Source organism: Equus asinus, chromosome 6 (genome assembly GCF_041296235.1).
Source record: "Equus asinus isolate D_3611 breed Donkey chromosome 6, EquAss-T2T_v2, whole genome shotgun sequence".
Classification (NCBI taxonomy): domain Eukaryota; kingdom Metazoa; phylum Chordata; class Mammalia; order Perissodactyla; family Equidae; genus Equus; species Equus asinus.
The window spans coordinates 57,180,650-57,192,476 of NC_091795.1; the positions used below are offsets into that span (position 1 = coordinate 57,180,650).

At 42.0% G+C, this 11,827-nt stretch overlaps 1 protein-coding gene across 3 annotated transcripts in view; it reads right to left on the bottom strand.

Annotated features, from left to right (window-relative positions):
• The window catches only part of ACYP2 (acylphosphatase 2), a 153,099-nt gene extending 141,660 nt beyond the window's left edge, over positions 1–11,439 (bottom strand). The window contains exon 1 of one of the 3 annotated variants that reach the window (XM_014842993.3): positions 11,129–11,420. In XM_014842993.3, coding sequence (XP_014698479.1) covers positions 11,129–11,270 — 142 coding nt within the window. In that variant the 5' untranslated portion in view covers positions 11,271–11,420. Of the gene's footprint in view, positions 1–11,128 lie in introns of all 3 variants that reach the window. The other 2 variants (XM_070512102.1, XM_070512101.1) reach the window with 2 other exon arrangements.
• Between the last annotated feature and the right edge of the window lie 388 nt (positions 11,440–11,827).

Genomic DNA, 11,827 nt, shown 5'->3' on the forward strand with positions numbered 1-11,827 from the left:
TGCCAAAGGCTGAGAGTCGGGGGAGAGGACTGTTGCAAAGGGGCACGAGGGAACTTCCGGGGTGATGGGACAGTTCTGTTTCCTTCATGGTGGTAGTTACGAGACTGTATGCAGTTGCCAAAACTCATTGAACTCTACACTAAAGAGGGTGAATGTTACCGAATTTAAATTATACCTCAATTGAAAAAAAATTTAGGAAAAAATGCACTGGGAAATCGCAGGGGATAGATTAAACCAATCTCTAGAGAAGTCAAAAGATACTGCTTCTACATACGGCATTCGAGCTGGTTAAGAAGATACAGAAGGGATCAGTGGCTTAGGAAATTTTATGTAATTTTCTAAGTGGATTTATAATACTAAGGGGTACCATTTATTTCCTGTTGATAGTGTACTGTAGTACCAAAGGAAAATGAAGAAAAAGAGTAGTACAGCAATAAAGACAGGATAATATCACAAATGGAATTTTAGTAGGGCTATAAAAATATCTTAAGAGATACATATAAAATGTGGAGGAATGCTGAGTGGGAAGTATTGACCTGAAAGGGAATCAGAAAGGCAATCTGTTATACAGATGGAGGGAAAGATATTAGCTGGTAGATACAAAAGGTATTAGCAAAATATTCAAGAGAAACTTCAGGTCAACCAGATCTTGCAGAAGAGACAAAACAGGAGAGAAAATAGGTAGAACTATTGAAAAGTGTGCAGCCGTTTTATCCTGAGAGTGAGGGAGTCCCAGAAGATGCTGAACAAGCGGAGTTGAAGGTTTCGGTCAAGCCTGTATTGTGCTTATTCTCCTCTGAGTTCGTCAACCATGAACAGCCCCTCTGATGTTAGCATTATGAAAAGAAAGCACATGCAACTGAAGTAAACAGAAATTGGAAACATATGGCCCAGCTCTTCCCTAGTCAAAGAGTGGTCCAAGAACCAGCAGCACCAGCAGCACCTGAGAGTTTTGTAGAAAATCAAATCCTCGGCCCCTTCCCCAGACCTACAAAAATGGAAACTCTGCAGGTGGAGTTGAGGAATCTGTTTTTATCATGCTCTCCAGGCAATTCTTATGCCCACCAAAGTTTAGAACCAATGGATGGGTTCACCTTAAAGAAAAGTCTGGGAAAGATTTGAAAAGAATTTCTATTTCAAGTCAAGAATTGCATCACAAAGGGGAAAACCCAAATCTTGCAGGGTACTGCAGATCTGATGCATTTCCCACTGATGCTGTTCAAGTTCGAGTTGGTAATAAATCAGGTACTTGCATATCAATGCTGCCTCATCTATTTTACAAGTCAGCAGCATTACATGAAAGAACCTATGGACAATAAAAAGGCAAAAGCCCCTTCTCCTGCGCCCTAATTGGACCTGCAGCTGGAGCAGCCCAGGTAGCCTGTCCCTTAGATTGCTCTGTCCACCCTTACTACTGATGGCCAGAAATAATGGAGCTGCCCAGAGAGGGAGGTTGACAACATGTGTGCTAGTGAAGAGCAAGGTCCTTTAAACATTTATGAATCCCAAGCAGTCCTCCCACCTTCTATTTACTGATGACAAAAAGGCCACTTGCTTAAGGTGATGGACTTTACAAATATTTATGCGTTATCTAATTTAGACAACGCATAAATATTTGTTAAGTGACTGATCAGAATGTTGAATTGTGTGCTTATTAAATATATCTGAGTTACCTAATTCTTAGGTTATGCCTGTGTGAAAAGAATATTTCATCAGTAGACTGGAGTAGATAATTTTCTTAACTCTGAAACATATGGAATATCTGTGTGGGATACCTCTTTTAAAAACTCCTCAAAGCCCATCACCTTAAACAAATCTTAAAACAATAGAACTAAAGGATTGTCATTTAAGTTTAAGAGACAATTTTACTCCAAGTTCATACTGCTTGACAAATTGGGTAGATAACACGAACAGTACCCATTACTTCAGACAGTGATAGATGGAAAAAAAAATAAGACTGAGACAAATCATACATGAAAGATTCAATATGTACTTAACAGAAATTTAGGTTGTCTTGGTCGTAGACCTAATGTTTTGAGGTTGAGACCATGGAGATCAAAGTCTTTCTGTAATGTGTCCATTTATGTCACTACTTGGGAAAGAATACTGAATATAAAAATTATGTTGTTAAATTTATTTAATATATGAATGTCTGTAGCAGACACTGCTAGCTGCCTACACAAAATCCAGTTTTCCCTTCTTCCTTTCCAATAGAACTCTGACTTTACTTGAGGCAGCAACATGCCCTTCGACATTTCCGAGAGGAGTGACCCAAGAGATGTAAGCCAAGCCTTTGGTTGAGGCTTTCAAGAGAGCTCTTTGACAGGGCTGACTCAGCCAGGGGTTCTGCCCTTGCCTCTCCCTCTTCCTGATTGTAGAGTGAATACAATGACCGCAGCCATCTTGAAACCATGACTGAAAGGCCTAGGAAGTCAGGGAGGCCTTGGCTGTGACTTCTCTGAGGGACTGGAGAAGTGGGGAATGGGGAATGACTGCTAAAGGGAACTGTGGTGGAGGAGATTCTTTTAGGGGTGATGGAAATGTTCTGGAATTACAGGCATACCTCATTTTATTGCACTTCGCAGATATTGCATTTTTTATACAAATGAAAGTTTGTGGCAATCCTGCGTCAAGCAAGTGCCATTTTTCCCACATTTGTTCCTTTCATGTCTCTGTGTCACATTTTGGTAATTCTCACAATATTTAAAACTTTTTCATTGTTATTATATTTGTTATGGTGATCTGTGATCAGTGATCTTTGATGTTACTACTGTTATTGTTTTGGGTCGCCACAAACCGCGCCCAAATAAGACAAGAAACTTACCTGACAAATGTTGTGTGTGTTCTGACTACTCCACCAACCGGCCATTACCCCATCTCTCTCCCTCTCCTCAGGCCTCTCTATTCCCTGAGACATAACAATAGTGAAACTAGACCAATAAATCCTACAATGGCCTCTTAAATGTTCAAGTGAAAGGAAGAGTTGCATGTCTCTCACTTTAAATCAAAAACTAGAAATGATTAGGGGCCAGCCCTGTGGCCAAGTGGTTGTGTTCACACCCTCTGCTTCAGCAGCCCAGGATTTCACCGGTTCAGGTTCTAGGCATGGACAGGGCACCACTCATCAAGCCATGCTGAGGCAGCCTCCCGCATGGCACAACCAGAAGGACCTACAACTAGAATATACAACTATGTACTGGGGGCTTTGGGAGAAGAAGGGAAAAAAAAAGATTGGCAAAAGATGTTAGCTCAGGTGCCAATCTTTAAAAAAAAAAAAGCTAGAAATGATTAAACTTAGTGAGGAAGGCACGTCGAAAGCTGAGATAGGCCAAAAGCTAGGCCTCTTGTGCCATACAGGTAGCCAAGTTGTGAATGCAAAAGAAAAGTTCTTCACAGAAATTAAAAGTGCTACTCCAGTGAACACACAAATGATAAGAAAGTAAAACAGCCTTATTGCTGATATGGAAAAAGATGTAGTGGTTTGGATAGAAGATCAAGCCAGCCACAAAATTCCCTTAAGCCAAAGCCTAATCTAGAACAATGCCCTAACTTTTCTCAATTCTATGAAGGCTGAGAAAAGTAAAGAAGCAGCAGAAGAAAAATTTCAATCTAGCAGAGGTTGGTTCATGAAGTTTAAGGAAAGATGCCATCTCCACAATATAAAGGTGCAAGGTGAAGAAGCAAGTGCTAATATAGAAGCTACAGCAAGTTATCCAGAAGATATAGCTAAGATAATTAATGAAAGTGGCTACACTAAACAACAGATTTACAATGTAGGCAAAACAGCCTTATATTGGAAGAAGATGCCATCTAGGACTTTCATAGGTAGAGAGGTAAAGTCAGTGCCTGGCTTCAAAGCTTCAAGGGACAGGCTGATGCTAGTTAGGGCCTAATGCAGCTGGTAACTTTAAGCTGACACCAATGCTTATGTAATATTCTGAAAATCCTAGGGCCCTTAAGAACGATGCTAAATCTACTCTGCCTGTGCTCCATAAATGGAACAACACAACCTGGAAGACAGCACATCTGTCTGCAACATGGTTTATTGAATATTTTAATCCCACTGTTGTGACCTACTGCTTAGAAAAAGATTCCTTTCAAAATATTAATGTTCATTGATATTGACAATGCACCTGGTCACCCAAGAGCTCTGATGAAGATGTACAATGAGATGAATGTTGTTGTTTTCATGCCTGCTAACACAACATCCATTCTGCAGCCCATGAATCAACGAGTAATTTCAACTTTCAAATCTTTTTTTTTTAAAGATTTTATTTTTCCTTTTTTTCCCAAAACCCCGCCCCCGTCCCCCCCCACATAGTTGTATATCTTAGTTGTGGGTCCCTCTAGTTGCGGCATATGGAACGCCACCTCAGCATGGCCTGATGAGTGGTGCCAGTCCACACCCAGGATCTGAACCAGTGAAACCCTGGGCCCCCGAAGCAGAGCGCATGAACATAACCACTCGGCCACGGGGCCAGCCCCTCAACTTTCAAATCTTATTATTTAAGAAATACATGTCATGGGCTGGCCCCATGGCTGAGTGGTTACATGCACGCGCTCCACTTCGGCGGCCCAGGGTTTCGCCAGTTCGGATCCTGGGCATGAACGTGGCACCGCTCATCAGGCCATGCTGAGGTGGCATCCCACATGCCACAACTAGAGGGACCCACAACTAAGATATACAACCATGTACTGAGGGGATCTGGGGAGAAAAAGCAGAAGAAAAAAAAAAGAACATTGGCAACAGTTGTTAGCTCAGGTGCCAATCTTTAAAAAAAAATAAAAGACAGAAAGAAATACATGTCATAAGGCTATAGCTGCCATAGATCATGATTCCTCTGATGGATCTGGGCAATGCCAATTGAAAACCTTCTGGAAAGGATTCACCATTCTATACACCATTAAAAACACTTGTGATTCATGGGAAGAGGTCAAAATATCAACCTTAACAGGCGTTTGGAAGAAGCTGATTCCAACCCTCATGGATGACTTTAAGGGGTTCAAGGCTTCAGTGGAGGAAGTGGCTATAGATGTGGTAGAAACAGCAAGAGAACTAGAATTAGAAGTGGAGCCTGAAGATGTGACTGATTTGATGCAATCGCATAATACAACTTTAACGAATGAGGAGTTACTTCTCATAGACGAGCAAAGAAAGTGGTTTGTTGAGATGGAATCAACTCCCAGAGAAGATGCTGTAAAGATTGTTGAAATTACAACAAAGGATTTAGAACATTACATAAACTTAGTTGATAAAGCAGAAGCAGAGCTTGAGAGGACTGACTCCAATTTGGAAAGAATTTCTACTGTGGGTAAAATATCATCAAATAGCATCACATGCTACAGAGAAATTGTTCATGAAACTAAGTCAATCAATGCAGCAAACTTCATTGTTGCCTTATTTTAAGAAATTGCCACAGCCACTCTGACCTTCAGGAACCCTGATCAGCCAGCAGCCTCAACATCAAGGCAAGACCCTCCTTTGATTATGACTCACTGAAGACTCAGATGATAGTTAGCATTTTTTAGCAATAAAGTATTTTTAATTAAGGTATGTACACTATCCTTTTAGACATAATGCTACTGCACACTTAGCAGACTACAGTACAGTGTAAACATAACTTTAATATGCACTGGACAACCAAAAAATTCACGTGAGTTACTTTATTGCAGTGGTCTGGAACCGACCCTGCCACATGTCTGAGGTATGCCTGTAGACAGCAGTGATGGTTGCAAAATATTGTGAACATACTAAAAACCACTGTATATTTCGTATGCTTTGAATGCTTTAAAAGGGTAGATTTAATGTCATGTTAATTATATCTCAATTTTTTTAAATGTCACCCAAAAAAAGGAGAGCATAAAACAGGACCGTGATGTAGTTCTTCCTACTTCCTTCTCTGTAGAAGAAGGGCAGTCATTCTTCAATTTTGCTCACCATACAACCTCCCTGACTTTTCCTATCACTCCATACCAGAAAACTCGGCAGGGAAGAGCATCTTGAAATACTGCCACCAGAGCTAGATAGCTGAGCTCCCTCTAGATAGTACAACTTATTTCCGGAGAAGAAGGCTTCTTCACCCTCATGCTAGTTCCCTTCAGTGAGGAGGAATATTCATCAGGGTGACACTCCTGGCCACTCTCTACCCTGTCCCTGACTCCCCCTCAGGGACATGCTGACTTATCTAACAGGTAAGATGGGAAGGAGAAAGCGCATAGCCCAGGTGCTTCCTCTCCATCCTTCTCCTGGGAGCGAGTTACCCACAGGGATCATACCTTCTGCTCTGCCCATCAGGGAGCCTGCCCTAGTACAGCCCTGCCTGTGCCCGGGTGGGTGTGTTTAATTCTGCAGTACAGATTATTATAAAGTCCACTTGCTTGAAGATATACACCACATCCCCAAAACGCTGCTTTATTTTGTCTTACTTGTCAATAACTCACATAATGAGGAAGGGTGCTATTTATTGGGCCCCTCAACCAAAATCCTTATTTTAAAGCCTTAGAAGGAAGGTGCATCAAGAGGTGTCAGGACCTCCAGCCCATTAATTTTGGGAAGCAGTAAACCATGCAGGAATTAACCGCTGAAAGCCCCATAATCCACTTAGAATTTTCTCAGACTCTTTCTGAGTCCTGATCCCTAGTTTGAAGCATACTGTGCAACAGAGGGAGGGCCATAGAGAAAGAAAAAGTGAATGTGGAGACATCTCCTGCAGTTTATCAGCACTGGCTGAAACAGAGCACTCCCAGGACAGGGCTTGTATTGGAGAAGTGCTTCTACGGGCTTTCATGGCCTCCCCACACTGCTTCCACCTCACTTGCTAAAGAGAAGGGAAGCTGATATGACACATGCAGGTTTTTTAGAGACACACTGCTCTGGAAACTGGGACAGACAGCAGCGCCTTCAGTTACGAAAGACTCAAGCACAATATGCTTCTCAGTCAAGGCTCCATCAGCGGCCACTGCACCTCATTTTGTGGAAAGACGTGTCAGTGAGAAACTCTGCGGTGAATATTTGCAAAGCAAGTCGTACTTTAAAATCTACAAAGAAACACTGATATTTAAAGAAACCATATGATGAATTTTAAATGTCAGCATCCTTTCATGCAGAACCACATTTTCATATCATAATGTACCTATTCATCCTGGGATCTGACAGCATGTGTCAATTTTGAATGCAAGAAGTCACCCAGTCACTACCTTACAAGCCTTAATGATTTTCAACATCTTTAATTGTTAGAAAGGGTTTCTTTATATGCAATAAAATTCTGCCTCACTTTAATCTTTCACCATTAGTCCAGGGTCTGTCCCCTGGAGCCACACACCATGGCATCTTTCAAAGAGTCAAAACAGCCATCACACTACTGTTTCTTCTCCAAGCCAACTATCCCTAAGCACTTCAATTTAATTCAAGACACTTTTGAAGTCCCCACCAGAAGCATAATCTGTAGAGGATATAGAAACAAGCCACCAGCTTGACCTTCAAAATGCTATCCTTATTGTTTAGTGAGAGACACACATAAGTGTACATAAATAACTGTAGTTGACAGCAGAATGGATTAAAGAGAAGCAAAAACAAGTAGAACAGAACTGTAAATGAAATGCTACAGGAACAAAGATGAGAGAGGGAATCAGAGTTAACCGTATTTACGTTTCTTGCCTTCAACACACTAAAATTTTCACCCTCTAAAATATAGCTTTTCCATTACCTGTCTACATAAGGAAAAATGTGTCCACCTAAATCACGTGGTGTCTGACAAAGCTATTTAATAATTCATCCCAATTTTCATTTTAAGCAATCTTAAAGACAATTGCTATTTATTGCTGTAGTCCAATAAGCTATTCCTATTCCAAATCTGAGCTAATACTGTCAAAACAAACTGTTAAATTTCTAAAGCATAGGTAAACCAACAGACTGCCACAATCCATTTCTACGAGTGTCGTTAGTATTCACCTGAGAACTGGTAGAGAACCTCTACACGGCTCAGTCCATTTCCCTTTCAAATTTTCAGATTATATTATTCCAGATGTAACTGTAATTAAACATTTATAGAAACATTATTGCTCATTTTATATTAAAATTAAAAATGTTCTTTTTCTTAAGATTTTATTTTTCCTTTTTCTCCCCAAAGCACCCCAGTACATAGTTGTATATTTTTAGTTGTGGGTCTTTCTGGTTGTGGCATGTGGGATGCCACCTCAGCATGGCCTGATGAATGGCACCATGTCTGTACCCAGGATCAGAACTGGCGAAACCCTGGACTGCCGAAGTGGAGTGCACGAGCTTAACCACTTGGCCACAGGGCCGGCCCCTAAAATTAGAATTTTTATTTTTTATTATTGTCAATTTCTCCATAATCATTATGACTCCAATAAAAGGCTAATGGTTTATTAGCCTTAGGTAATCCACAAGAAAATTGTGAGCAGTTTTGTGAGGCACATACTGATATACAGAAATATGGCACTGTATATGGCATATACACTATATATACAGAAATATGGCACATCAAGCAACAGACAGAGAGTCAGAGGCTGTAGTTTGTGAGTGTGCCAACTGCTTATTGACCAGATCAAACTTCCTTGGAGTGAAAAGGATCACAAAAACATCCTCAGGGTCATCTGGAATGGTCCAAACGGCTGGGTCCAAATGTTCTGCATCACTGTATATGTGTTCAGTGCACAGGTTAGAAGGAAAGAAAAATAAAGGTGGAAAGAGTACTGAGAGGAGAATCAATAGGTTATTGTGATTAAGAGCATAGGCTCTCGTATCAGACTGTCAAGGTTCAAATCCCAGTGCCACCACTTAACTCTCTGTGTAACCTGGGAAAGTTACTTCTCTATGCCTGTTTCTCCATCTGTTAAGGGAGGAAAATGGCTGAGGTCACAGGGTTGAGGATTAAATAAGACAACGCGTGTAAAATATTGAGTACCGAGCTTGGCACATCCTGAGTTCTCAGCAAATGTCAGTGTATATATGTGCAAATATGTGACTGTGAATTTGTCCCACATACTCTATCTTAATAAGTCAATAGTATGCATGTACTCTTTGCCATTTAACAAAATGCAAACTATAGGAGTTATTGCCCTAAAGCTGATGTTTTTAAACCCCACTGTTTATGTATAGTACATTTCTCTTTTCTATAATTGCACTGTTGTCCAAAATCAATCTTCATATACCATTTGACCATCATATGCACAAAAGTGCAATTATATAGTTAAAATCAATAGAAATACATTATGAATTAACAAAAAACATTGTATAATAGAAAAGTGCAGGTTTCAGAGTTAGAGAGATGCAGGGTCAAATCCTATATGTCGATAAGGGCTTGTCCAAGTCACTGAACCTCTCTCTACCTTGTTTTCTCACTACTAAAATAAGAATAAGACATATATCTCACAAAATTGTGATGAGAATTAGGCAAATAATAGTAAGATGCTAAGCATACAGGACACCCTCAGTAAACGTCACACATGTGCGTACACACACACACATTCCTTAACTACTGCCATCTCTGTCCAATAGACCAAATATTTTGCTAGGTGATCTTTGCCATCATTTTCATACTTTAGGTAATGTGTTTCAATGACTTATTGTGGCAGTTTTCAATCCAGAGTACCATGCCTTGGGTATACCCAAGACTTTCTAAAGGGTACAAAGCCTCGGATAACTTTAAGGGAATCAGTTTCCAGACCTTCAACTTCCATATGTATTCTTCCCTAAAACTGACCTGTCTGAGAAGGCACCTGTGGTCTGCTGAGGTTCTCCTTCCTACACCCCTTTTCACAATCACCCTTTGAAAAAAAGGCCCATCTCTTTACAAAAGGCATACTCTCACTCACCCCTAACCTTACCCTGGTACATCTCCCCACAGTGTAAAAACCTCTAGAGTACCAAAACAACAGGATAATTCAACCTTTCCTTTAATCAAGGTTCCATAAATACCCCCAGCTTTCTCCTTAAGAAATAAACTTCCAATACAAATTCACTTTTTATATTTAATAATATTTATCATACTTTTAAATGTATTTGTATTATTTTCATCAACTGTGCTCTAATAATCACAATAGTAACTCAAGCCAGAAGAAAAAAAAATTAATAGAGCTTTTAGCCAAAGGAAATTAAGAAAATATATTTATATGTGTATGTATATACACATATTATAAATACATATTGCAGAAAAGTTTGAGAGGGTGATCAATAAAACTCTCAAGTATGGGATAAAATTCTGAGGAGAGGGGCAGCCTGCTGGCTAGCGGTTAAGTTTGCTCACTTCCGCAGCCCATGGTTTGCAGGTTCGCATCCTGGGTGCAGACCTAGCATCTCTCTGTCAAGCCACTCTGTGGCAGCGTCCCACATAAAATAGAGAAAGATTGGCACAGATGTTAGCTCAGGGCCAATCTTCCTCTCACACACACAGAATTCTGAGAAGGGGAATAGAAATCAAATTCAAAAAAGGAAAATGTACGAGGTAAAATTTCCCACTGTTAAAAGGCTTCATTTTAAGTGAATGATGGTCAATATTAAATCACTACCCTATTTATAGTCCACTGGATAAATTTCAGAGTGACTCAACATTTTAATTTAGAAATAAGGATAGTTACAATAAGCCAGACATTACATCCTTTAGAACTATTTAAACTTACGGTGAAATAAAAATTACATAACAATTTAGTAATTCTCTTAAGTGCTACACAGAAAAAAAAAAAAGTATAATCTCCGACAAAGTGCAGCCTCAGATATCATCTAGGCGTCCTTCCTGGAACTCGAGTCAAGCCCAGCAGTTTGAGTGGCATGTGACGTGGACCACTAGCTCAAGGGCCTCTCTTCTTTCCTAGCCAGCTTCGTTCTCTCCATCTCCGTCCCTCCTGTCTCCCTCTCCTCGGCCTCTCCTCCCGCCTCCCTCCCCTCTGCCCTTGTCCCCTGCGTCCTCCGCTCTCCTCCCCCGCCAACCCCAGCTCTCCGGCGCAGGCGCGCTGCGCCCCCTTCCCCCGCGGCTGCTGAGTCATGGCCCAGCGGAAGTCCCGGCCAACACGGGGAAGTGGCCTCCCAAGATGGGGAGCGCTTCTCGCAGCCTCTCCCTTCCTCCCCTAAGAGCTCTTTGAGCACCCACTGTAGGGGGGCGTCCCCTACCCTGCACTCTCCCGAACACCTCGTAGTCCACGGATTTGAGGGGCCTGGCTGTAGACATGGCGGCGGCGAGCCCTCTGCCGAGGAGCCGGAGCTGGCTTCGGGGCCCGGCGACTGCGGCGGCCGCGAGAGGGAGGGGGCACATGGAGCCGCTGGGCGCACCCCGCGCCTGTCACCGGCCCGGGACGCGAGCGCGCCGGAGTCACGCGTCGGAAGGCGGCAAATGAGATGGCGGGGCCCGGGAGCTAGGGCAGCTGGGGACGCCTGGCGGGAAGAGGCCGCGCGGCCCGGTGCCCGAGGCCTCCGTCCCCTCCGCCTCCTTCTGGGCGAACCCGACCGGCTTCCTTGCGAGGGAGGCGCCGCCAGCGCTTCTTGCGATTGATGAACCCTGGTGGTCGTTTCTCAGTGTCTATAAATAAAAGCCGGATGCTGTGCCCAGATGTCAGTAGTTTGGTACCCCAAAATGATTGTCTTTGAAATGAAAGACCTGCCAGCTTGCTGGTTGAGGGTATTTGGTTGGTGAGTTAGTTTCTATTAAATGTTTAGGCGACTGCCAACCTATCTGGGGATTTTGTGCTAATTCTGAAGGTGATGCCCGCATCCTCTTCATCTCTTCTACTGAGTAAGAAAGGCTTTGGGTCTAAATCCATATTCTAAATGGATTGTGATATTTTGGGGGGCAAGAAACTTTAAAAGTCTAAC